At 37.4% G+C, this 25,399-nt stretch overlaps 1 protein-coding gene across 9 annotated transcripts in view; it reads right to left on the reverse strand.

Moving 5' to 3' along the window:
- The window catches only part of ARHGEF9 (Cdc42 guanine nucleotide exchange factor 9), a 202,132-nt gene that overhangs the window by 113,101 nt on the left and 63,632 nt on the right, over nucleotides 1–25,399 (reverse strand). For 6 of the 9 annotated variants that reach the window (XM_045470629.1, XM_045470631.1, XM_045470624.1 and 3 more), the window contains exon 2: nucleotides 24,408–24,587. The exons of 1 other annotated variant lie outside the window; for it this stretch is intronic. In XM_045470629.1, the coding sequence (XP_045326585.1) occupies nucleotides 24,408–24,587 (180 nt within the window). Of the gene's footprint in view, nucleotides 1–97; nucleotides 119–14,592; nucleotides 14,686–24,407; nucleotides 24,588–25,399 lie in introns of those variants that run through there. 2 more of the 9 variants (XM_045470632.1, XM_045470633.1) reach the window with 2 other exon arrangements.

Below are 25,399 nucleotides of genomic sequence, written 5' to 3' on the forward strand. Positions count from 1 at the left end.
AAGAAGGTACCCAAATATATAAATTTATTAATCAGAAACATAAACAAACTCATTGATAATAATACATAATAGTAGGGGATTTTAACACCCCACTTACAGCAATGGACAGATCTCCGAAGCAGGAACTCAACAAGGAAACAATGGCTTTGAATGACACACTGGACCGGATGGACTTAACAGATATATTCAGAATGTTTCATCCTAAAAAAGCAGAATACACATTCTTCTCAAGTACGCATGAAACATTCTCCAGAGCAAATCACATACTGGGTTACAAATCAGCCCTAAGTACAAAAAAATCGAGATCATACCTTGCATATTTTCAGAACACAATGCTATGAAACTCGAAATCAACAATAAGAAAAAATTGGCAAAACCATAAACACTTAAAGAGTAAAGAAGATCCTACTAAAGAATAAATGATTAACCAATATATTAAAGAGGAAATTAAAAAGTACATGGAAGCCAATGAAAATGAAAACATGACAGCCAAAAACTTCTCGGATTCAGCAAAAGCCGTCATAAGAGGGAAGTATATAGCAATGCAAGCCTTCCTAAAGAAGGAAGAAAGGTCTCAAATACACAACCTAACCTTACATCTAAAAGAGCTCGAAAAAGAACAGTAAATAACATTCAAAACCAGCAGAAGAAGGTAAATAATAAAGATTAGGCAGAAATCAATGATATCAAAAGGAAAAAAAAAAGACAGTAAAACAGATCAATGAAACCAGGAGTTGGATCTTTGAAAGAATTAACAAAATTTATAAACCCCTAGCCACATTGATCAAAAAGAAAAAAGGACAACAAATCAATAAAATCACAAATGAAAGAGAAGAGATCACAACCAATACCACAGAAATACAAGCAATAGTAAGAGAGTATTGTGAGCAATTATATGCCAACATATTGGACAATATGGAAGAAATGGACAAATGCCTAGAAACATATAAACTACCAAAATGGAAACAGGAAAAAATGGAAAATTTGAACAGACCTATAACCAGTAAGGAAGTTGAATCAGTAATAAAAAATCTCCAGGCAAACAAGGTTCCAGAGCCAGATGGATTTCCAAGGGAATTCTACCAAACATTTAAAGAAGAGTTAACACCTATTCTTTTGAGGCTGTTCCAATAAATAGAAATGCAAAGACCCTACTAAAAAGGAGAACTACAGACAAATTTTCCTGATGAACATGGATGCAAAAAATCTCAACAAGATACTAGCCAACCCGATCCAAAAATACATTAAAAGAATTATTCACCACGATCAAGTGGGATTTATGCCTGGGATGCAGGACTGGTTCCATATCCTCAAATTAATCAATGAGATACATCACAATAAAAGAGAGGATAAGAACCATATAATCCTCTCAATAGATGCAGAGAAAGTATTTGATGAAATACAGCATCCTTTCTTGACAAAAACACTCAAGAAAGTAGGAATAGAAGGATCATACCTCAAAAGCATAAAGGCCATATATGAAAGAGTGCTGGTAATATCATTCTCAATGGGGAAAAACTGAGAGCTTTCTCCCTAAAATCAGGAACACAACACGGATGTCCACTCTCTACTACTGTTATTCAAAATAGTGTTGGAAATCGTAGCCTCAGCAATCAGACAACACAAAGAAATTAAAGGTATCCAAATCAGCAAGGGAGAAGTCAAACATTCACTCTTCACAGACAACATGATACTCTATGTGGAAAATACAAAAGACTCCACCAAAAAACTGGTAGAACTGATACATGGATTCAGCCAAGTTGCAGCATACAAAATCAATGAACGGAAATCGGTTGCATTTCTATACACCAATAATGAAGCAGCAGAAAGAGAAATCAAGGAATTGATCCTGTTTACACTTGCACCCAAAACCATAAAATATGTAGGAATAAACCAAACCAAAGAGGTAAAAAATTTATACACTGAAAACTATAGAAATCTTATGAAAGAAATTAAAGAAGACACAAAAAAATGGGAAAATGGTCCATGCTCATGGATTGGAAGAAAAAATATTGTTAAAATGTCAATACTACCCAAAGCAATCTACATATTCAATGCAATCCCTATCAAAAAACACCAGCATTCTTCACAGAGCTAGAACAAACAATCCTAAAATTTGTATGGAACCAGAAAATACCCCGAATAGGGCAATTCAAGCAATCTTGAAAAAGAAAACCAAAGCAGGAGGCATCACAATCCTGGACTTCAAGATATATTACAAAGCTGTAATCATCAAGACAGTATGGTACTGGCACAAAAACAGACACATAGGTCAATGGAACAGAATAGAGAACCCAGAAATGTACCCACAAACATGTGTCCAGCTAATCTTTGACAAAGCAGGAAGGAATATCCAATATAAAAATGAAAGTCTCTTCAGCAAATGGTGTTGGGAAAACTGAACAGTAACATGCAGAAGAATGAACCTGGGCCACTTGCTTACACCATACAGAAAAATAAACTCAAAATGGATGAAAGACATAAATGTAAGACAGGAAGACATCAAAATCCTAGAGGAGAAAACAGGCAACAACCTCTTTGATTTTGGTCACAGCAAATTTTTACTTGGCATGTCTCTGGAGCCAAGGGAAGCAAAAGCAAAAATGAACTCATTGGGAACTCATGAAGATAAAAAGCTTCTGCACAGTGAAGGAAACAATCAACAAAACTAAAAGGCAACCAATGGGATGTAAGAATAAGATATTTGCAAATGACATATCAGATAAAGGGTTAGTATCCAAAATCTATAAAGAATTTATCAAAGTAAACATACAAAAAACAAACACTCCTGTGAAGAAATGGGCAAAAGACATGAATAGACACTTCTCCAAAGAAGACACCCATATGGCCAACTGACGCATGAAAAAATGCTCAACATCCCTCATCATCAGGGAAATACAAATCAAAACCACCATGAGATACCACCTTACACCAGTCAGAATGGCTAAAATTAACATCTCAGGAGACAACAGGTGTTGGCGAGGATGCAGAGAAAGGGGAACACATTTTCACTATTGGTGGGAATGCAAACTGGTACAGCCACTCTGGAAAACAGTATGTAGGTTCCTTAAAAAATTAAAAGTAGGACTACCCTATGACCCAACAATTGCACTACTAGGTATTTATCCAAAGGATACAGTAGTGCTGTTTTGAAGGGGCACATTCACTCCAAAGTTTATAACAGCACTATCACCAACAGCCAAATTATTGGAAAGAGCCCAAATATCCATCAATTGATGAATGAATAAAGAATATGTGTGACAGATACACACACACATACATACACACAATGGTATATTACTCAGTGATCAAATTGAATGAAATGTTGCCATTTGAAACCACATGGATGGAACTAGATTGTACTATGCCAAGCAAAGTAAGTCAATCAGAGAAAGACAAATAGATGACTTTACTCATATGTGGAATTTAAGATACAAAACAGATGAACATAAGGGAAGGGAAGCAAAAATAGATTAAAAACAGAGAGGGAGACAAGCTGTAAGAGAAACTAAATACAGAGAACAAAGGGTTGCTGAAGGGGTGTTGGGTGAGGGGTTGGGATAAATGGGCAAGGGGCATTAAGAAGGACACTTGTTGGGATGAGCACTGGGTGTTATATGCAAATGATGAATCACAAATTTCTATTCCTGAAATCATTATTACACTATATGTTAACTAACTTGGATTTAAATTTAAAAAAGAAAAAGTCAAAATAGTCTAGATAAGGTGAAAGTTCCCCTTTGACCACTCATCATCCCAGTTATTTCCACCTTTCTTAAGGAAACCATGGTTATAAATTGTTTTGTATAATCCTTTCTGACCTTTCCCCATGCATTTATGTGCCTATGCACATACTCCAGTGAATTCATTGTTCCACGTGTTAAACTCATGCTAACTCATCCTTTGGTACATACTTTTCAACCTCTTTAGTAGCCTCTCCCTGCAAATGGTTTGGTAGTTCTTAAAGGAGAGGTGCCATAATATCCAGCTCTCTCAGGTCCTGGCATTATGCCTTAGTACCTGTGAAGAGTTCAACAGGGGCTTAAGCAGTGTCACAGAAAGCCAGCCTCTCCCCAGCTCTAGAAGTGTGATGTTTCTGAGAAGAGAATGGGTAAGCAATATTGTCTAAATGTCAGCTCAATATTTTCAAAGATCAAATCTAGCCAGCCAGAGAGGAATAAAACATGAGCCATCCTCCAAGAAAGTGAAGTGTTACTACCAGTCACATTAAATAATAGAATCTCAGAGTTGTGGAATAAGAGTTATAAAGGAAATGGTAGGTCATCCAGTCCATACTACCCTCAGCCCCTTTATCAACACATTAACTCCAGTGACAATGTCCATTGTCAACAATTGCCCAGCCCTCCTGCTTGAACACAACTAATGATGAGATCACTATCTCCTAAGGCAGGCTTTTCCTTTTTCAGATAACTCTAAACATGAGCAGGGCCCTCTAATGTACTTCTGTTTTATGAAAGCCCCAGTCAAAAAACTCAGCAAAAGGGCAAAACACAGACAAAAGAGTGGGATTGTAGGAAATGAACTCTCCTATAACAAAGGTAACTGAAACACCCTTCTCTGCCACAACAGTTAAACAATGACAGTGGCTGCAAAGGTGGATGTGGGAAACTGAAATAAACCTAGTGTGTTGTAGGCACAGCTCCCACTTCTTGCACACATATCCTGCCTCTGTTCTGGAGTCTCAATCCCAGCTTCCAGGAGAATCAGGTATGCTTAGAGATCCCTGAGCATGCATTCCAGGAAGCATTTTATGTTTCTATCTGGCACAAAGCCAAACAGCATGGCAGGTATAATCAAGCACAGAAACCATTCTTTGTCCCTCAAGGGGAAGAGATTTAATAACTGTCACATGAAAGATCATTATAATAAGGCTGCTAACAAATTGTTCTCCTTTTCAAGCATACACACAATGAGCAATAAGCTTCAACCTGAGCAATGAAAATTTTGTTTATACAACAGACAAAAAAAAAAAAAGAAAGGAAAGGAAAAGATAAAAGACAAAACAAGACCCATGTGGATATCCCATCTCAGCATTCATGGTTATCTATTAACATGTTATAATGGACCTAGCTCACTGAACTCCATTCCTTCCTAACAGAGACCATAACATGAGCCAGGTCTCTCTTGCTGGTCATTCTAACACATCCTACTTATTCCCACCTCTACTCCTGTATCATTCTAATGGCTGCGCTTCACCCTCTGCACAAGAAGTCCTTCCCTATCATTTTCTATCATTCTTCTATTGTTCCTGGCTTCTCTGAAATCTTAGTTCAAGAACAGGATTTTCTCATTTCAAAACTGCCCTGTATGGCAGACACATATACCTTTATTAGTCCTATATCCTAGATGAGACATTCAAGGCCAGAGAGGGCAATGGATGCTTCACAGTGAACAGGAAGCAGTCAGGATTGAAGCAAAGTCTGAAGACTCAGGACAATATCAAGAGAGACAATCTATGACAGTGTTGAAGGGTATAGACTTGGGAACATGGGTTCAAATCCTGGCTCTACAACTGCCTTGCTGAGTAATGTAGAATAAGTTACTTAATATCTCTGATACTGTTTCCTCATCTATAAAATATAGAGAATAATATCAATCTACTTTATGGGGCCATTATGAAGATTAAATAAGGTAATACATATGAAACCCTTAGAACAGTCCCTGGCACAGAGTCAAGTATTAGCCGTTATTATTATCCTCCAATTTGACACCATCTGCCCTAGAACCACAAGGCAACATGCTATCTGGGAAAAATCTGTTGTCTCTAGCCAGGAAATGGATTTTGGTGGTACTTTTGTAACTGTCTTCATAATTTTCATAAATCTGTCACATTCTAAATGCCATTTCATTGACAGGAAGACTCTAAACAGCCCCTATTAAGGCAGACAGTTTGAATTGGAGATATTGATATCTTTTGCTTGTGACAAACCATCCTAAGGTGAGAGCTCAAGCCAGAATTGGTGTGGGGTACAGGGAAACACTTCATAGACATAAATATGCCTAATCAGCAAAACTAGATCCCTTTGCCAAAGTTGGCAGATGTCAAATCAACATACAAAAGTAAACAGAATTTTTGTAAATTACTAAATATCATCTAGGGAAAAATATGATTTTACAAAGATATTATTTATAATTATAAAACAATATGTAACTGCTAAAAGTAAATCAAAGAAAATATTCATAGGCACTTTGAAGAAAATAAATAAGTTTTTTGAGAGGCATTAAAATTGAAATAAATGGAGAGTGAAAACATGCCTTTAGATAGCCTCAATATTATAAAAATATCAATTCTCGTTAGTTTGATTTAGTGACTAAATTTATTCAAACCAAAATCTCAATGGGGATTTTGGAACACATAATAAGCTCATTATAAAAGTTATACAAATAAATTTTAAAAAAAGAATAACCAAGACATTATTATAGTTATAGCCAAGACTATATTATAGTTATAGTAAAACTATAATAATGAAGATAAGCCAATGGAACCAACTGTAAAGTACCAGAAATTCAAATGTATATGAGAACAGGATACAGCAGGATCTAGCACTGCAAATTACTGAGAAAATAAAAGTGTGTTTAATAAATGGAAGAAAATAAAATCAGGTCCCTTTATCACACCATATATAACAAATTACCAAGGGATTAAATACTTAAAATTAAAAACAGAGCTATAAAGGGGCACCTGGGTGGCTCAGTCAGTTAAGTCTCTGACTTCGGCTCAGGTCATGATCTCACGGTTTGTGAGTTTGAGCCCCATGGCAGGCTCTGTGCTGACAGCTCAGAGCCTGTATCCTGCTTCAGATTCTCTCTCTCTGCTCCTCGCATGCTCGCGCGCTCTCTCTCTCTCTCCCTCTCTCAAAAATAAATATTTTAAAAGTTAAAAAAAAACAGATCTATAAAAACTTTCAAAAAACAACTTAGAAGAATGACTTTATGGCCTCAGAAAATTTAAGAAACCAAAAAAAAAAAGTAAAAACAAGAAGGAAATCAATAAGTTTCATCACTTTAAGAACTTCTCTCTAAAAATGTAGCATAAATGAAGTAAAAGACAAGCCATAAGCTGGGAGGAAATGTTCGCATAAATTATTAGTCTCCAAAATGTATAAAGAAGGTCTTAAAAATTAAAGAAACACCAACAACACATTAGGAAAAAATGGGAAAAAACTTTAGATACATTTCACAGATAAGGAATTATGAATGAATAATAAACCTATGAAAATATGCTCATTTTGTTCAGAAATATTAAAAGTGTAATGTAATACCACAATGAGATGATATTTTACAGCCACCAGATTGGCATGCATTAAAAATTTGACAACAGGGGCACCTGGGTGGCTCGGTAGGTTAGGCGCCTGACTTCGGCTCAGGTCATGTCCTCACGGTTCATGGTTCAAGCCCCACGTCAGGCTCTGTACTGACAGCTCAGAACCTGGAGCCTGATTCGGATTCTGTGTCTCCCTCTCTCTGGCCCTCCCCCACTCACGCTCTGTCTCACTCTCTCTTTCTCTCAAAAATAAACATTAAAAAAATTAATGAAATATTAAAAATTAAAAAATTTGACAACAAAGTGTTCAAAATGTATAGGGGGTAGGAACTAGATGCCTCTGGCAGAAAGCTTATTTAAAGAAACAATAGAGGAAAACTTCCCAAATCTGGGGAACGATATGGACATCCAGGTACTTGAAGCTCAAAGGTCCCTAATCAGGTTCAATCCAAAGAAGACTTTACTCAGAAACATTATAATAAAAATGTCAAAAATTAATGACAAAGAGAAAATCTTGAAAGCAGAAGAGAAAAGGAGCTTCTCATATACAAAAGAACTCCCATAAAGCTATCAATGTATTTCTCAGCAAAAACCTTGCAGGCCAGGAAGGTGGGATGTTTATTCAAATTACTGAAAGAAAAAGACTGCCAGCCTGGGCATCTGAGTGGCTCAGTCGGTCAAGCATCTGACACTTGACTTTGGTTCATGGGTTTGAGCCCCACATTGGGCTCTGCATTGACAGAGTGGAGCCTGCTTGGGATTCTCTCTTCCCCTCCTCTCTCTCCCTCTCCCTTCCTCCCTCTCTCTCTCTCAAAATAAATTTTAAAAATCACAAATTTATTTTTTTAAAAAAGGAAAAGTACTGCCAACCAAGAATACTTCACCCAGCAAAGCCATCAAAATCAACTGAAAGAGAGATAAAGACATTCTTAAGATAAATAAAAGCTGAAGTTCACCACCACTAGAACTGTATTACAAGGAATGGAGTTCTTCAAGCTGAAAAGAAAGGATGCTGACTAGTAACACAAAATTGTATGAAAGCATAAAATTCACTGGTAAATGTAAATATATAGTCAAACTAAGAATACTCTAATAGAATTGTATGTAAATCAGTTAACCCTAGTATAAAGAATAAATGACAAAAACATTATAAATAACTATAGCTACAATATTTTGTTAATGGATACACAATATAAAAATATGTAAGAAAGTGTTGAATCACTATATTGTACACCTGAAACTAATATTACACTGTATGTTAATTAAGTGGAATTTAAATAAAACCAGAAAAGATATAAGCAATGATATCAAAAACATAAAATGTGTGTGGAGGGTAAAAGTGTTGAGCTTTTGTATTAGGACAAACTTGTTATTAGCTTAAAGTAGACTATTAAAACTCTTAAGATGTTTTGTGTTAGCCTTATGACAACCATAAAACAAAAATGTATAGTAGATACATAAAAGATAAAGAGGAATCAAAGTATACCAGTATAGAAAATAATCAAATCATAAAGGAAGAGAACAAGAGAGGAAGAAACAAAGAATCTATAAAACACCCAGAAAACAATGAACAAAACGGCAATAATAAGTACTTACTTACCAATAATTACTTTAAGGAAATTGATTAAAATCTCTAATCAAAAGACACAGAGTGACTGAATGGATATAATACAAGACCCAACTATATGCTGGCTATGGGGTTGACTTAAGCTTTAGGGATATTTAAGGATTCTTAAATTCTTTCTACATATGAGTGAAATCATATGTTTTTTGTCTTACTTTGATTGACTTATTTCACTTAGCATTATATCCTCTAAGTCCATTCATGTTGGTACAAATGGCAAGATTTCATGATTTTTAAAAATGTTTTTTTATTCTGAGAGAGAGAGAGAGAGAGAGCACAGGTAGAGGAGGAACAGAAAGACACAGAATCCAAAGCAGGCTCCAGGCTGTGAGCTGTCAGCACAGAGCCCAAAGCGGGGCTTGAACTCACAAACTGCAACATCATGACTTGAGCTGAAACTGGGCGCTCAATTGACTGAGCCACCCAGTAGCCCATAAATCTCATGAATTTTTAATGGCTGAGTAATAATCCATTGTGTGTGTGTGTGTGTGTGTGTGTGTGTACCACATCTACTTTATCCATTCAGCTATCAATGAACACTTGGGTTGCTTTCATATCTTGGCTATTATAAATAATGCTGCAATAAACATAGGAGTTCATATATCTTTGTGAATTAGTGTCTTCATTTTCTTTGGGTAAATATGTGAAAGTGTAATTACTGGATCATATGGTAATTCTATTTTTAACTTTTTGAGGAACCTGAATACTGTTTTCCACAATGGCTGCACCAATTTGCATTCCCACCAACAGTGTACAAGGTTCCTTTTTCTCTACATCCTTGCCAACACTTGTTATTTCTTGTATTTTTGATTTTATGCATTCTGACAAGTGTAATGTAATATCTCATTGTGGTTTTAATTTGCATTTCCATGATGAATAAAGATGTTGAGCATCTTTTCATGTGTTTGTTGGCCATTGGTATGTCTTCTTTGGAAAAATGTCTATTCAGGAATTTAAGAAACAAAACAAATGAACAAAAAAAGAGACAAACAAAAATAGACTGTTGAATACAGAGAATGAACTGGTGATTGCCAAAGGGGAAGTGGGTGTGAGGATAGGTAAAATACATAACAGGGAATAAGAATACACTTATCTTGATGAGCACTAAAAATACATAGAATTTTTGAATCGTTATATTGTACACCTGAAACTAATAAAATACTGTATGTTAATGATACTTGAGTTAAAAAAAAATAAAAGAAAAAAGGATACATCTAGGCTGAAAGTAATGGAAAAAGATATTCCATGAATATATAAACCAAAACAGAGTAGGGGTAGTTATACCTATATCAGAAAAAAAAGGTTGATTAGAAGTCAAAACTGTAATAAGATACAAGGAAGGTAATTATATAATCATAAAGGGATCAATACATCAAGAGGAATAACAATAGTAAATACATGTGCACCCAAAATTGGAGCACCTAAATATAGAAAGCAAATATTAACAGATCTGAAGGGAGAAATAACAACACAATAATAGTAGGGGACTTCAGTATCCCACTTTCAACAATTTATAGATCATACAGGAGAAAATCAATAAGGAAATATTGGACCTAAACTACATTTTTTAAAATATTTTTTAATGTTTATTCACTTTTTGAGAGACAGAGATAGAGTGTGAGCACGGCAGTGGCAGAGAGAGAGACACACACAGAATCCGAAGCAGGCTCCAGACTCTGAACTGTCAGCCCAGAGCCCGATGCAGGGCTTGAACAAGATCATGACCTGAGATCATGAAAATTAAAACATTAATGAGATATCACCTCAAAAATGTTAGCATAGCTAGTCAAAAAGTCAAAAGATAACAAATGTTTGTGAGGATGTGGAGAAAAGTGAGCCCTTGTGCACTATAGGTAGGAATGTAAATTGGTACAGCCATCATGGAAAACAGTTTTGAGGTACCTCAAAAAAATTAAAAGTAGAACTATTATATGATCCAGCAACTCCACTTCTGGGCATATATCCAAAGGATATAAAATCACTGGTTCAAAGAGAAATCTGCATTCCCATGTTCATTACAGCTTTATTCACAGTAGCCAACATAGGGAAACAACATAAATGCCAGTCAATAGATAAATGGAAAAGAAAACTCCACAAAATGGAATATATACACAAGGGAATAGTACTGTTTATTTTTTATTTTAAATTAACTTAAAAAATTTTTTTAATTATTTTTTTTTTTATTTGAGAGGGAGAGAGTGAGTGAGTGGGAGAGAGGAGCAGAGGGAGAGAGAGAGAATCCCAAGCAGGTTCTGTGCTCAGTGTGGAGCCCAACATGGGGCTCAATCCCATGACTTTTGAAGCGAAAACCAAGAGTCAGATAACCAACTGAGCCACCGAGGCGCCTCAATATATAAAAAAAGTATATACAGGTATTTGCAACAACATGGTTGCAACTGGAGGATATTAAACTAAGTGAAATAAGCCAGATACAGAAAGATCACTTCATCTTACTTATATATGGAATCTAAAAAAAAGTCAAATTCATAGTAACAGAAAGTACAATGATGGCTATCAGGGAAAAGGGAAGATATTCATCAAAGGATACTAACTTTTAGTTATAAGATGAATAAATTCTGGATATCTAACGTATAGCATGTTGACTATAGGTAATAATAATATATACTTGAAATGTTCTGAGAATTAAACTCAGGTGTTCTTACATAAAAAGTAATAGTAATAGTTAACTACAAGAAGTGATGGATATGTTAAGAAGTTTGTGATAATAATTTCACAATGTATACATATACCAAAATATTAAATTGTATACCTTAAATATATACAAACTTTCTGTCAAAAATAAATAAGTTTTTAAACATTGAAAAAATATTTCAAATCAAGTAAATACCCTCAAATATTTCAAATACTTTCCATAGTATATATGTTCAATATGTAGGCATTCAAATATCTATTCAAATCTATATTTAATAGTATAATTGTGACCAAAAAAAAAAAAAAAACCCATTAGATGTCTCTGAAACAGACTATGCCCCATATTACACCTAAGTCTTTTCCTTTTAATTGGTTTTCATTGGCCTATTGCCTGGTTAGAACTTGATAGAATTTAGGTTTATATTAGTTAAATAGCCACAAAAATAATACTTGTGCCAAATTAAATCACCCAGGATTTATTTCACAAACATTATGTGCATGGTCTTGTGCTCTTGGGGGAGTAGCAGCAAACAAATAACATGTGTAGACATATACATATTAATTGACTGCCAGGACCTTTAAATGTTCATTTTATCTGTATTTCCTTTGATTTGCAGTCTGGGATAAAAGAAAGATAAGGGTTCTAGTTAAACTATCCAGATATGGAAGTACAAAACCCTGCCCTCTCTGATTTCAGGATGAAAGCCACACTAAGGGAGGATGCTGAAATCAAGCTGACCTGAGTTATTCATCTTCCAGAAAGTTCACAATATTTGACAGACATTCAGAAAACCTATTTTGGCATAGTGACCTGGAAAAACACTGGCTTTGAAATCAGAACTGTTATCTTGTCTAGGCCATGCCATTTATTACTATACTGGCAGGGTCTCACTATCTCATCCTGCAGAACTCTACCACTGTTCCAAATCTGGCCTGCTCCTTGTTTAGGGTTCTGCCTTGTATTTCTAACTCCTTGTAGTCCCTATCCAGGCTAAGGTATTCTCCTGTGGCTACTCCAGTCATATGTCTCTCCCTGATCTCAGCTGCTACTAAACAATATTCCTTCCCTAACTATCATCTACTTTTCCAACTGCAGACCTGTGTACAAAATATTATGGAGCCCAGGGACTGTGATGAGGGAGGAATGAGGAATGACTGCTAATGGGTATGGGTTTCTTTTAGGAGTGATTAAAAAGTTCTGGAACTAGATAGTGGTGATAGTTGTAAAACATCATAAATGCACTGAGTTCCATACTTTAAAAGACCCAAAATGGTAAATTTTATGTTATGTGTATTTTACCTTAATGAAAAATAATATATAGATTATGAGCTGGAGAAAACTGAGGCCTTCCAAGAGAAATGATTTGGCCAAGGTCACAGAGCTTAGGTAAGACATTTCCCTTTTGCGTAAGTTCTCATATCTATCAGACTTCTGTAGGATGGGCTCCAGGTCTAAATTATGCCTGTACAGGGGCACCTGGCTGGCTCAGTCGGTTAAGCGTCTGACTTCAGCTCAGGTCATGATCTCATGGTTTGTGGGTTTGAGCCCCACATTGGGCTCTGTGCTGACAGCTCGGAGCCTGGAGCCTGCTTCAGATTCTGCTTCTCCCTCTCTCTTTGCCCCATCCCATTTGTTCAGTCTCTCTCAAAAATAAACATTTTTTAAAAATTTAAAGTACATTTGTACCTCTTCAGTAACAACTTGAGGATCATCTATTGGATGAACAGAGTTATTCTACATATGAGGAAACCATTACTGATTCACTGCACACTGCCTGTTTCTAGATTCCTGGTCACCTGCTTAATTGAAGCACAGCCAGCAATTCGATGTTAGACCCACTAATACCAACCATTTGCCATGGCAGCGAAGCTACCTTATCTGCTTTCTACTGACACTGCACTCTACCTACTGGGTTGGACTTTCCCCAAACGTGCAATTGGAAGGGTCCTCACTCATCCCATGCCCTCAGCCCACTCTAATCCATATGGAAAGGTAAACTTCTAAGATCTGGCCTCAGTTCAAGTTTATCTGACTGTATTGTGGCTTCAGGGCTACTGCTGGCCTTGTCTGATTTGTCACACCATTATTAAATGTGTTACTTAACAGTAACTTATACTTGCCTAATATATAACTGAATGAGGGCATGAGTCCACCCCACACATGACCCTCAGTCTCAAGCTCCACTGAGTCAATAACCTCACTACCTTAATAAGCTTATCAAACAGCTAAAGAGCTGGACAAATTGGCAGAATTTACAGGCCTATTACAATGGCTCTGTTCCCCCAATACATCTTACAAAAGATATTTTTCCAATTCATTTCTGACTGCAATGTATAACAGTGTTCTAAAATTTATGCAGTCATAAATGAGGGCTAACTGCTTATGTATAGACCCAGTAAAATTATGCCTGTTGGTAGAAGCCAGAGCAGCCAAGAAACTACACCATTCAATTACATATTCAGCAGACTCATTACTTATAACGCCATTTCTATTAGTTTTGTGAGGCTGGCAGTATCAACATCTCTGAGCTTCCCTGCAGCCCGTGTCTTCATACAAGTGACTAAGTGGAGGAACAGAAGCTTTTACTGGTCAATGGCCTCCATCTAGCCACATACAGAGGCCTGAAGAACAGGTGAGGCTTAGTAGACTTCATCTCAGACTTCAGATGTCTGAAGAACTACAGAGAAGAGGGTCAGTGCATTCTGAGGAAGGTGTGGGGGTGGGGTAAAATAAGGACATTACTTCCACTATTAACATTGAAAATTTGCTACTAGTAGTATCATTATTATTGCTTTCTATATGTCAGAACCTACTATCAGTAATTTAAAAGAAATATGCAAAAGGCATAGTTCTGTTTAGTCCTCACAACAAATTAATGAGGTAGGTACTATTATCTCATCAAATTAAAGACGAGATCACTGAAGCAAAGAAAATACAAGTGATCTGCCCATCGTTATACTGCTAATAAATAGGAAGGCTACTATTCTAATCCAGATTTTATCTACAGAGATAGTGCTCTTAGCCACTTACACCATTTCCATGAGTAGAAGTTCCAGAAAGACAGATTTCAGTTCAACATAAGGACAAACTCTCTCAGAGTTGTCTTCACCTACAATCAGTGGTCTGAAAAGATAGGGAGCCACTTGTTAATGGAGGCATAAAAGCAGTGACTGGATGAACACTTAGGAGGTAGTAACATTTTGGAGGCGTTCAAACAGCAACAACGAAGATGAATTAGATGACTTTTCATTAACTTCTTACTTAAATTCTAGTTAGCTAACAAACAGTGTAATATTAGTTTCAAGTGCACAATATAGTGATTCCATACTTACATACAACACTCTGTGCTCATCACAAGTGCTCTCCTTAATGCCCATCACCTATTTAACTCATCCCCCCACCCACCTCCCCTCAGGTAACCATGAGGTTGTTTTCTATGGCTAAGAATCTGATTCTTGGTTTGTCTCTTTTTCCCTCCCCTTGCTCATTTGTTTTGTTTCTTAAATTCCACATATGAGTGAAATCTTATTGTATTTGTCTTTCTCTGATTTATTTCACTTAGCATAATATTCACTAGTTCTATCCATGTCCTTGCAAATGGCAAGATCTCATTCTTTTCTACGGCTGAGTAATATTCTATTGTGTGTGTTCTTTATCCATTCATCAGTCAATGGACACTTTGGCTATTTCCATAGTTTGGCTACTGTAGATAATGCTGCTATAAACATTGGGGAGCATGTATCCCTTTGAATTAGTATTTTTTTTTTATTCTTTGGGTAAATGCCTAGTAGTACAATTGCTGTAATATAGGGTAGTTATATTTTTAACTTGTAGAGGAACCTCTACACTGCTTTCCAGAGTGGCTGCACCTGAGTTTGCATGCCCACAAACAACGCAAGAGGGTTCCCTTTTCTCCACATCCTCACCAATACCTGTTGTTTCTTGTGTTGTTGATTTTACCCACTCTGAGAGGTGTGTAGTGATATCTCATTGTAATTTTGATTTCCATTTACTTGATGATCAGTGATGCTGTGAAAATGTTCATATGTTTGTTGACCATCTGGATGTCTTCTTTGGAAAAATGTCTAATCATGTCTTCTCATTTTTTAATTAGGTCATTTGTTTTTGGAAGGTGCCTGGATGGCTCAATCAGTTAAGTGCCCAACTCTTGATTTTGGCTTATATCAGGATCTCACAGTCGTGAGATCAAGCCCCATGTTGGGCTCCATGCTGAGCGTGGAGCCTGCTTGAGATTTTCTCCCTCTCTCTCTGCCCCTCCCCTGATCGTGTGTTTCTCTGATCATGTGGTGGAAGGAAAGGAGAGGCAGGAGAGTTTGATCTGCTAAATGTTATCTTCAACTACTTTTTAACAAAGAACCCTGGCCAGGTTCTCAGAAGTTCAGGGCTATTTGGCTGTAACTCCTGCCTAGAGGCTATGGGATACACTATATGACATTCAATGTTGCTTTAAATCTGGGAGATTCTAAGAGAGACCTACAGTGTGACCTACTTGAATTTGGAGGAAATCACATGGGTCAGGCAACAGTCAGATTTAGGGTTTTCTCAGCTGAAGATGGCTCCATATTTTAAAAAATCCCCTTCCAATTAGCCAAAGGATGTAGTAAATGATCTCATCCAAAGCATGTACACAGTGAGAACCCATTAAGATAGATCATGTAAGTGCTAATAATGCCATTTTAAATTCTACTATGGAGGAGATAAATCTCTGTAAACTAGAGAGAAAGGCCCTTCCTACTAATGTCAGCCTCAACTCACATATTCTGTAATGAGTCACCTCTAGGTCCACAAACAAGAAACTTCTATGTAGATGGTTAAGGCTAAAGGCCTATATCCATTTGAAGCTTGAGTGGATAAACAATGGCTGGCATATATTAAGTCATCACAAGAAAGCAAAACAGTGTTGCCACTGAATGGAGGTAGGTCCTCAAGTGTTAACAGTCTTGTTAGCAGCCCAAGCATATCCTTTCCTGATATTCTACAGCCCAGCAAGCACAGAATTAAGATTCAAGCGGGGAATAACATCGCTAAAAATTATAGATTAGGGTGTACAAAACTCAGTCCCTCCACTGAAACCATCATTAGCTTGCAAATACTGATAGAACCAACTTTTTCAAAATTCTAGAATCTGATCCAAAGCTTACTGCAATCAGGGATTTCTTAATGCAAAAAGAGGAAGCTAAAATGTGTTAGAGAATGTTGAGGCATTTTTGTTCATTTGTCTACTATCCCCTTTTCCCCAGCAGCTGAGAGGCATTCCCACAAGTTTGCATTCCCAAGTTTGCATTCCCACAAACAATGCAAGAGGGTTCCCTTTTCCTCATGCAACTTGCTGGTGCCAGGCTAATGATATTGTTCATAAAATACTGTGGCTGTGTATTTTGACCTGTTTGGCACTTAGGGACAGGCACAGAGAACAGTCAAAAAACAAAACAAAAAAAAACTTTGTTTTGTACCCCTACTCCCTTGGGCTAAAGTGGCTTCCCAGGCAGTGACTGCTTCTGTTAAAAGATTTAAAGATATACATTGCCTATGATCACTTAGAGTAAGGCATGGAAGAAGGGGAAAGTAGAAAACAGACCCAATAGCACAGGAAGGAAGAGACTGAGAAAGAAATTCCTTGGGAGAATAAGGACTCAGAAGGCCACTGTACACACTGAGGAAGTAAGGGTACAACATACATGACTTGGAATAGATTCATGCTCAGAAAAAGCCTGAAAGAATTATAGGCTTACACTTTTGGAGGAGTGGGTTACATGAGAATAGGAGAGTAGTAAAAGAAAACTAAGGCAAAACTGTGAGCAGCACGGAGTAGTGTTGAAGAAGTGTCCCAGCTCAGAGCCAAGCTGCAAAGAGCAGGAGAATAACGTTTTTTGTTTGTTCGTTTGTTTGTTTTTCTTGACTTCAGTACTTAAATAATTCTCTGTCAGGTGACTGGCAGACCAATAAGATAACATAACAGAGATTTTAATCACCACACATGACAAGGAATACAGTCTTTGTGTGCGTGTGCGCACACACACACACACAAACTTTGGAAAAGTCGCAAAACAAACAGACCACAGCCCTCAACAATCAAGTACAGCAAATCCTGAGGAAGGTGAAGAATCTGATTTCTAGAGATATGACACTAAAATGTTCAAAATTTCCAGTTTCAATGAAAAAATTACAAGGCATACAAAGAAACAGGAAATTATGGCCCATTCACAGGGAAAGAAATGAACAGAAATCATACGTGAAGAAGCCCAGACATTATACTTACTAGACAAAGACTTTAACTGTCTTAAGATTCAGGAGGTCTACATTCAAGTGCTGGTTTTGTCACTAATTCACTACATAAGTTGAGCAAGTCACTTGCATTTTCTGGATTTATGTCTCCTCAGAATTTATACAATTAGGAGGTCGGGCTGATCAGTGGTCACAAGCTGAGACTTGGAGAACCAATTTAGCCCACAGACGTGTTCTGTTTGTCCCTCACAGTATTTCTTTTTTAAAAAAGTGAATTACTGATCAACACTTAAAGTATGGAGGTTTTTACATAAAATCCAATTTCTGGCTTTTCTTGAAAAAAAAAAAAAACAGAAAATCTCAGCCCACTGGATTTTCCTCCTTCCTGCACCCTACCCCACCAATAAGAACCATCAAAATCACTTTTTTTCACTTTAAATTTCATATAGATTTTCAACTGGACACATACCCCCACTTACCCTAGTCTCAGATTGCTTTACTCATGTAAGTTACTGATATGGACCCCATAAAAATCTAAGTTGGCTGCTGCTGGCAAAGATGAGTGTTTCCAATTCTAAATCTACTATGAGTCTAGGGTTTCATACATGTGAAAATGTTTCCCAAAATGCAGCCAAAAAGAGATTCTATGTAATTAAAAGCCAAGAAACACTCTGAAACAGTGAGCTTCCCTATAAACAGGAGACAGTTACTGTGACATCTAATCTGTACAATTGCAAGGAATAACAGTAATGACCTGATTAGCTCATCCTTTCAATCCCTTGCCTCAAGCTAGGCCAGAAACCAGAGAAATCTAGAATTTGAAGAAACAAGGAAAATACATGCTGATGATATCTGAACAGGCTCTTTACTTTCTGACCAAACCTATGCTTTGTCACACAGGCTTCGCCTACTACTACAAATAAGATGTGTCCTGTACACATCTTGCCCTCAAGTGGGCAGTAGGTCCTCCCCAGGCCATGACCCAGAGTCAGAAACAAATCCCCTTTTTACATGGAGACAAACAAAATGAGAGCCAGAATGATTTGGAGTTAGGGCTCAGCGTGTAAAAGGAGGCCCACTAGAGGGGTGGGATTTGCTACTTCTAGGTACAATCATATCTCAGCAGTCTGCTGTCAGCTCCCGGGGGGAAATCAGCCCAGGAAAGCAGCTGAAGATGTCAATAGCTACATATGGGGACTGATGTTCAGAAAGCTGTAATTTACTTAACCTAATTGCTGGCAAAGTACATCAACTCCTGCATTGTTTTTGTAAAGCCATATCCCAAGTTCAGAAGGGAGAAAATCTGATAATACACACAGACACACACACACACAAACACACATACAGAATAAAATTCTGAAAAACAGGAAATTCAAATATGTGACTGGGTAGAAGACACATATACCTAGCAATTTATAAAGCAGCCAAAATGGTATCAAACTTCCTAATTACAGGTAACCAAGATACCACAGGTTACAGAATATTTTCATAATACTCAATTATCCCCATTTTACAAGGAGGAAAACTGAGTTTCAAAGATGTACAGAAAGCTGCTCAAGCTGCACATCTAACAGCACAAATGATGCAAGAATCTGGGTTGCTTACAAAAGCAAAAATAAACTTCCTCACAATAGAAAATTTCTGCACAGCGAAGGAAACAATCAACAAAACTAAAGGGTAGTCTACAGAATGGTTGAAGATACTTGCAAATGACGTATCTGATAAAGCATAAGTATCTTATACTTATATAAGATATAAGATATATATACTTATATAAGATATAAGATATAAGTATATATACTTATATAAGATATAAGATATAAGATATATATACTTATATATATACTTATATATAGAACTTATAAAACTAAACACCCAAAAAAACACAAATAATTCAGTTAAAAATGAGCAGAAGACATGAATAGACATTTTCCAAAGAAGACAAATAGATGGCCTACAGACACAAGAAAAGATGCTCAACATCACTCATTATCAGGGAAATGGAAATCAAAACTACAGTGAATATCATCTCACACCTGTCAGAATGGCTAAAATTAACAACACAGGAAACCATGGGTGTTGGTGAGAATCTGGAGAAAGGGGACCCTGTTACACTGTTGATGGGAATGCAAACTGGTACAGCCATTCTGGAAAACAGTATGTAGGTTTCTCAAAAAGTTAAACATAGAACTACCCCATGATCCAGCAATTGCACTCCTAGGAATTTACCCAAAGGATATCAAAATATTGATTTGAAGGGATACATGCACCCTGATGTTTACAACAACATTATCAACAATAGCCAAACTATGGAAACAGCTCAAATGCCCATCGACTGATGAGTGGATAAAGAATATGTGGTACACACACACACACACACACACACACACACACTGGAATACTATTCAGCCATAAAAAGGAATGAAATCCTGCCATTTACAATGATGTGGATGGAGCTAGAGAAATAATGCTATGTGAAATAAATCAGTCAGAGAAAGACAAATACCATATGATTTCACTCATATGTGGAATTTAAGAAATAAAACAAATGAACATGGGTCAGGGGGAGAGAGAGACAAACCAAGAAATAGACTCTAAACTATTGAGAACAAATTGGTGGTTACTGGAGGGGAGGTGGTGGCAGGAGGTGTGGCAGGTTGGGGGGATGAGTTAAATAGGTGATGGTATTAAGGAAGGCACTTGTGATGAGCACCAGAAGTGATTAATCACTAAATTCTACACCTGAAGCTAATACTGCATTGTATGTTAATTAGCTGGAATTTAACTAAAAACTTGGAAACTAAAAGAATTTGCATTCCTTAGACTCCACACTGGATTTTAACTTAATAAAAAGTAAGACTAGCTTGGACAGAACTACCCTAAGAACCCTTGATTATCTATCCTAGTACTGGGGTGCTCATACAACAATGGGACTTCCAGGTAGGGAATGGGGATGCCCCACTACATCAGTGACCAAGTTGGTTCAGTGATCCACAAAGGTGTCTAGTTGGTATGGAGTTCAGTGGAAAGTTTTTTCCCTCCTAATATACTTCCTGTTATGTGCCAAACAACCTAGGGATGATGTTTTCAAGGAGTTACTGAATCTCAGGTCAAGGTGAGTCTGGATAAAGCAGGTCACTGTCCTATAACATGAAGGTGCAGTATCCCAGAAAGTTACCCATGTACGTACCAACTACATCAGCACTAATAAAGATTCAATAGTTCAATGTGATTTCCTTCTATGTCCTACCTATACATATCAGAGCTTGAATAAATTCTAGAAGGTGCTTCAGAAATAAAGGAGAAAATAAAAGCCCATGATCATATACCAAATGGTTGAGAGATCCATGACTAGGACTCAGGTCTATCATTTCTTAATATAGCTAGTACCATTTCCATAATACCATTCTAACCTCAACCAAAATCAATGTAGAATAATGGAGACAGCAATTTTATTTTAAAATATCTACTACTAGAAAATATCTACTAGATAAGAGTCTATACAACCTCCATCATTCAATCCCTTGAGTATCACAAAATCCCACCAGAAATGTAAACCTAAACATAAATTGTCATAAAGGAGAATTGAAAGAGATAATATTCATAACATTCATGCAACAGCCTGACCCCCTTTCCTTTTACTGGTAACACCACAAAAATATTCATATCATTCACATCATTCATGAAACAGCCTGACCCCCTTTCTTTTTACTTATAACACCACAACAGCTGGCCCCTAGGGTTCCATGTACTCCCATGTAGAGGTGTGAAAAATTCAACTATTATTAAAACAAAAAGGTTCACAATGATCAAATGCCCATTCTGGATACAATCTGAGGCAACATGTAATGCGATCTTAATTTCTCAAAGAATAAATATTAGTATAGTAGATAGAATACTGGATCTCTAAATTATGACTTGTACCCTATCATTAACGGCCCTAGTCTGTTATCACAGTCCTCAGTCTAGACTTGTGCTAATACAGTAGCAACTAGCCACATGTGGCTAATGAACACCTGAAATGTGACTAATGTAAATGAAGATATACTGCCATCATAGAATACACACCAAATTTCAGTAGAAAAATATATTATTAACAATTTTCATAGTGATAATATATATTATATGATAACATTTTGGATACATTGGGTTAAGAAAATATATTAAAATTAATTTCACCTGTATTTTTTTTTACTTTTTTTACTGTGGCTACTAGAAAAAATTAATTATATTTGTGGCTTGAATTTGTGATTCATGTGACTCACATTTGTGGCTAACATTATATTTCTTTTTTTATTTATTAAATTTTAGTTAACATACAATATAATATTAGTTTCAGAAGTAGAATTTAGTGATTCATCAGTTACATACAACACTATTCTGGTATAGAGCAGTGGTTCTCAACATCAAAGATTCTGATTTAACTAGCCTAGAGCCTGAGTTTTGATGTTTAAAAAAAAAAAAACACATTTTGATGTTTTTTTTTTTTCACCCATGTGATTTATTTCATCATGAAGCCAGGGCAGAAAACCCTAGGCTAGACTCTGTCATGCATGCCTGAGCCAGTCAGTGGTCTTCTCAAAGGTAAGCTTCAGCTGCTGGGAATGTGTGCTTCTCCTGGTCTTGGAAGCAGAAGCATAAATGCCAGTTCACTGATATGCTAAAGCTTGGCTCTGCCATTTGCCTCCCTGAATCACTCTGCCCCATCCATTTATTTGCTGTTTATTATAAAAATGACATTTCACAGAAAGTCAAATACATTTGAATTGGGGTAACACTGGGGTACAGTTTAATCCTTCCTTTAAAGAAGGGTCTGTCAGCACAAGACACACAAGCTGTTTCTTTACAGGACCACACACTAATCCTAAAGACCCATGGTTACTGATGTTTTCTTTCTGATTACCCCTGGGACCAATTCATCAAGCAGCAAGGCTAAGCTGGAACAGAGATGACACTTGAAGACTGACGGAAGATGCCACATACATAGAGGAAAAAGGATTGGATATTTCATTAGGAGATTTTCAGGACAGAAGAGGATGAAAGATCATTTTGTCTACCTCTCTGCTTCTGAGTACTGACCTCACCTAAATAATTCCAACCAGATAACAGTGTTTCCTAGGTTTAAAGTCCTCCAAGAAAGGAGGCCTTTTTTAACCACTAAGGCCAGCCTTGATACATAGACCTTTTGGAGCTAATAACGTGGTGGGGTGATAATGAGGAGGATAATACTGGTGATAAATCAAGTTACCATTTGCCAGTTACCCACCATGTGCCAAGCACTGTGCTAAACACTTTAGACCTTTATGTGATCTCATTTAATCCTCATAAAATTCTGTTATCCTTATTTTTCAGATGAGGAAATCAAGGTTCAGGGAACTGAAGTCTTTCCAAAAGCCATGGAGTTGGGAGGTAGTAAAGCTGAAATTGCATTGTGGGTTATCTGACTCCAAATGCCCTGCTCCTTCCCTCATGTCACAATGTCATGATAATCCTGATGCCCTTCGTCTTCCAGGAGCCCAAGCCACTCTGATATTTTGTTTGGCATCAGGTATCTTACAGAAGAAACTAACAAAACGTGATAGGCTGTGGTAGGGATGATCATAAGACACCCTAATGTAGCTTTCGTATTTGTACTGCCACAAAGTCATTTCACTGTGATCTCTACTGGCATGAAAGAACTGTCAACACCATTTTGTGGATGGGGGTTGGGGGAATCAGAGCCCACAATTACCAACAAAAAAACAAAAACATATTCTAGCTCATAACTCTAAGGAAGGCCAAAAGCTGAGACATCAGGCCAGTGCTCTTCCCCATAGCATTCTGCTAATTGATAACCCAGAGGAAGCAGAAACTGCTAAGGAAACCTTTCTCAAGAGCCCCTTCTATTAAGGGCCAGGTTCTTCATGGCACAATGTCAAAAGGGCCAAGACCTTAAAAGCCCCGTCAAGGTGACTGCTTCCCACCCTGAACACATCTTAAATCCCAGTCACCTCACTCAAAGTAAGATATGCAATCAGTAAACTCTAGCCCCTGAGAGGGTAGAGAGCCCACACTCTTACATTAATAGCTGAAGACAACACACAGGCGTGTTCACGCTTTCCTAAATAAGAGAAAGAAGACAAAGGAGGCAGAGAGGAGTGAGGAGGGGAGGAGGAAGAAAGGGAGAGATCTATAAAATGAAAGAAAAGGGGAGACAAGGAAAATAATGAAATCAGAAAAGAAGAGATATAAGAAAGGCAAAAGTTCACAACAATATAAAGTTAAGAGTCTTCAAAAACCATCAAGGCCAAAAGGGAAGTGATTTGTACAAAGCCACCATACTTAGGAGACAGGAGGCAGGAGGCAGAATATGGGAATTGTTAAAATAAATAAGGGATAAAAAGAAAAGACTCAAAATTAGAAGGGAAAAGATTAAAGGAGGCTCAAGTCCTCAGTAAAAAAAAAAAAAAAAAAAAAAAAAAAAAAAAAAAAAAAAGGAAAAATTGTGAGAGGAGCCACCAGGAGAGAAATGAACAGGAGAAAAGAGGCTGGTGAAGGGGGAGCCAGGGGCAGGTAGCCAAGGAGACAGGAGAGGGGAGTGAAGGCTGACTGACACTCACCCTCACAAAGCTGGCAGGAAACCATCCCTCCTCATCGTCGATCTGGCCCCACCACCAATCCTTGTTGGAAGCATCCAAGACTTTGATGACGTCGCCAGCTTTAAATGCCAACTCCCGGTTGGCCATGGTGACGTGATCCCATACTGCCTCAGCACTAACGATGGAATCTCCAGTGATCAGCTTAGGAGACAAAATGAGAATGTGTTCAGTCCACACAGCTGGCTACCTTACTTGCCCTTTACCCCACCCACAGAACTCTACTAGTTATGGAAAAACTGACATACTAGTGGTGAAGGGTTGGGGAGAGGGAGATGGAACTGGGAAGCACAAGCTCCACTGGACCACAAGACAAACAATACTTGTCAACTTTCCATAAGCCTTATGCTTTTATCCCTACTCATTAGATCCTTCCCCAGAAAAGAAAGAAAGTTCCAATGCATCTTCTCTTAGTGCTTAAAGGCAGCCCTGGGTCTGGAATGGGTGAAGAGGTTAAAATCAAAAGCTAAAATGAAGCTCAAACATATTTGTTCTAGATTCTCTGTGTTCCTCCCTGTTTCCTCCTCCTTCTTGGAACTGACCAATTGAGAGTTGGTGGTACATTATTTAACACCACTATAACCCACTCCCAAGGGGTTACAAATCATGGCATTCCTCACACACAATGGACTCCAGTCCTGCAGCCTCCTGGTCTCACCCACACATGATGCCATCCAGAGAGGTCATGGGTGTGAAAGAATATGGCTTTCTGTGATGCCTTGTTTCCATAAAACTCAACCTTGGCATAAATTCACTCAGTGATTTGTACCACCACCCTATGAGATACGTAGGGGGTCTAGGTTGAATCCTGCATTTGACAGATGGCAAAACTGAGTCACAAGGAATCTAAGGAGTGAACTTAGGATCATGCAGCAAGACAGGGGCTGTGCAAAGACCTTAACCCTGGTCATTAAAGTATATGACCAGTAGGACTGTGATCCACACAGTAACAGGAA

The sequence above is a fragment of the Leopardus geoffroyi genome, chromosome X (genome assembly GCF_018350155.1).
Source record: "Leopardus geoffroyi isolate Oge1 chromosome X, O.geoffroyi_Oge1_pat1.0, whole genome shotgun sequence".
NCBI classification, from domain to species: domain Eukaryota; kingdom Metazoa; phylum Chordata; class Mammalia; order Carnivora; family Felidae; genus Leopardus; species Leopardus geoffroyi.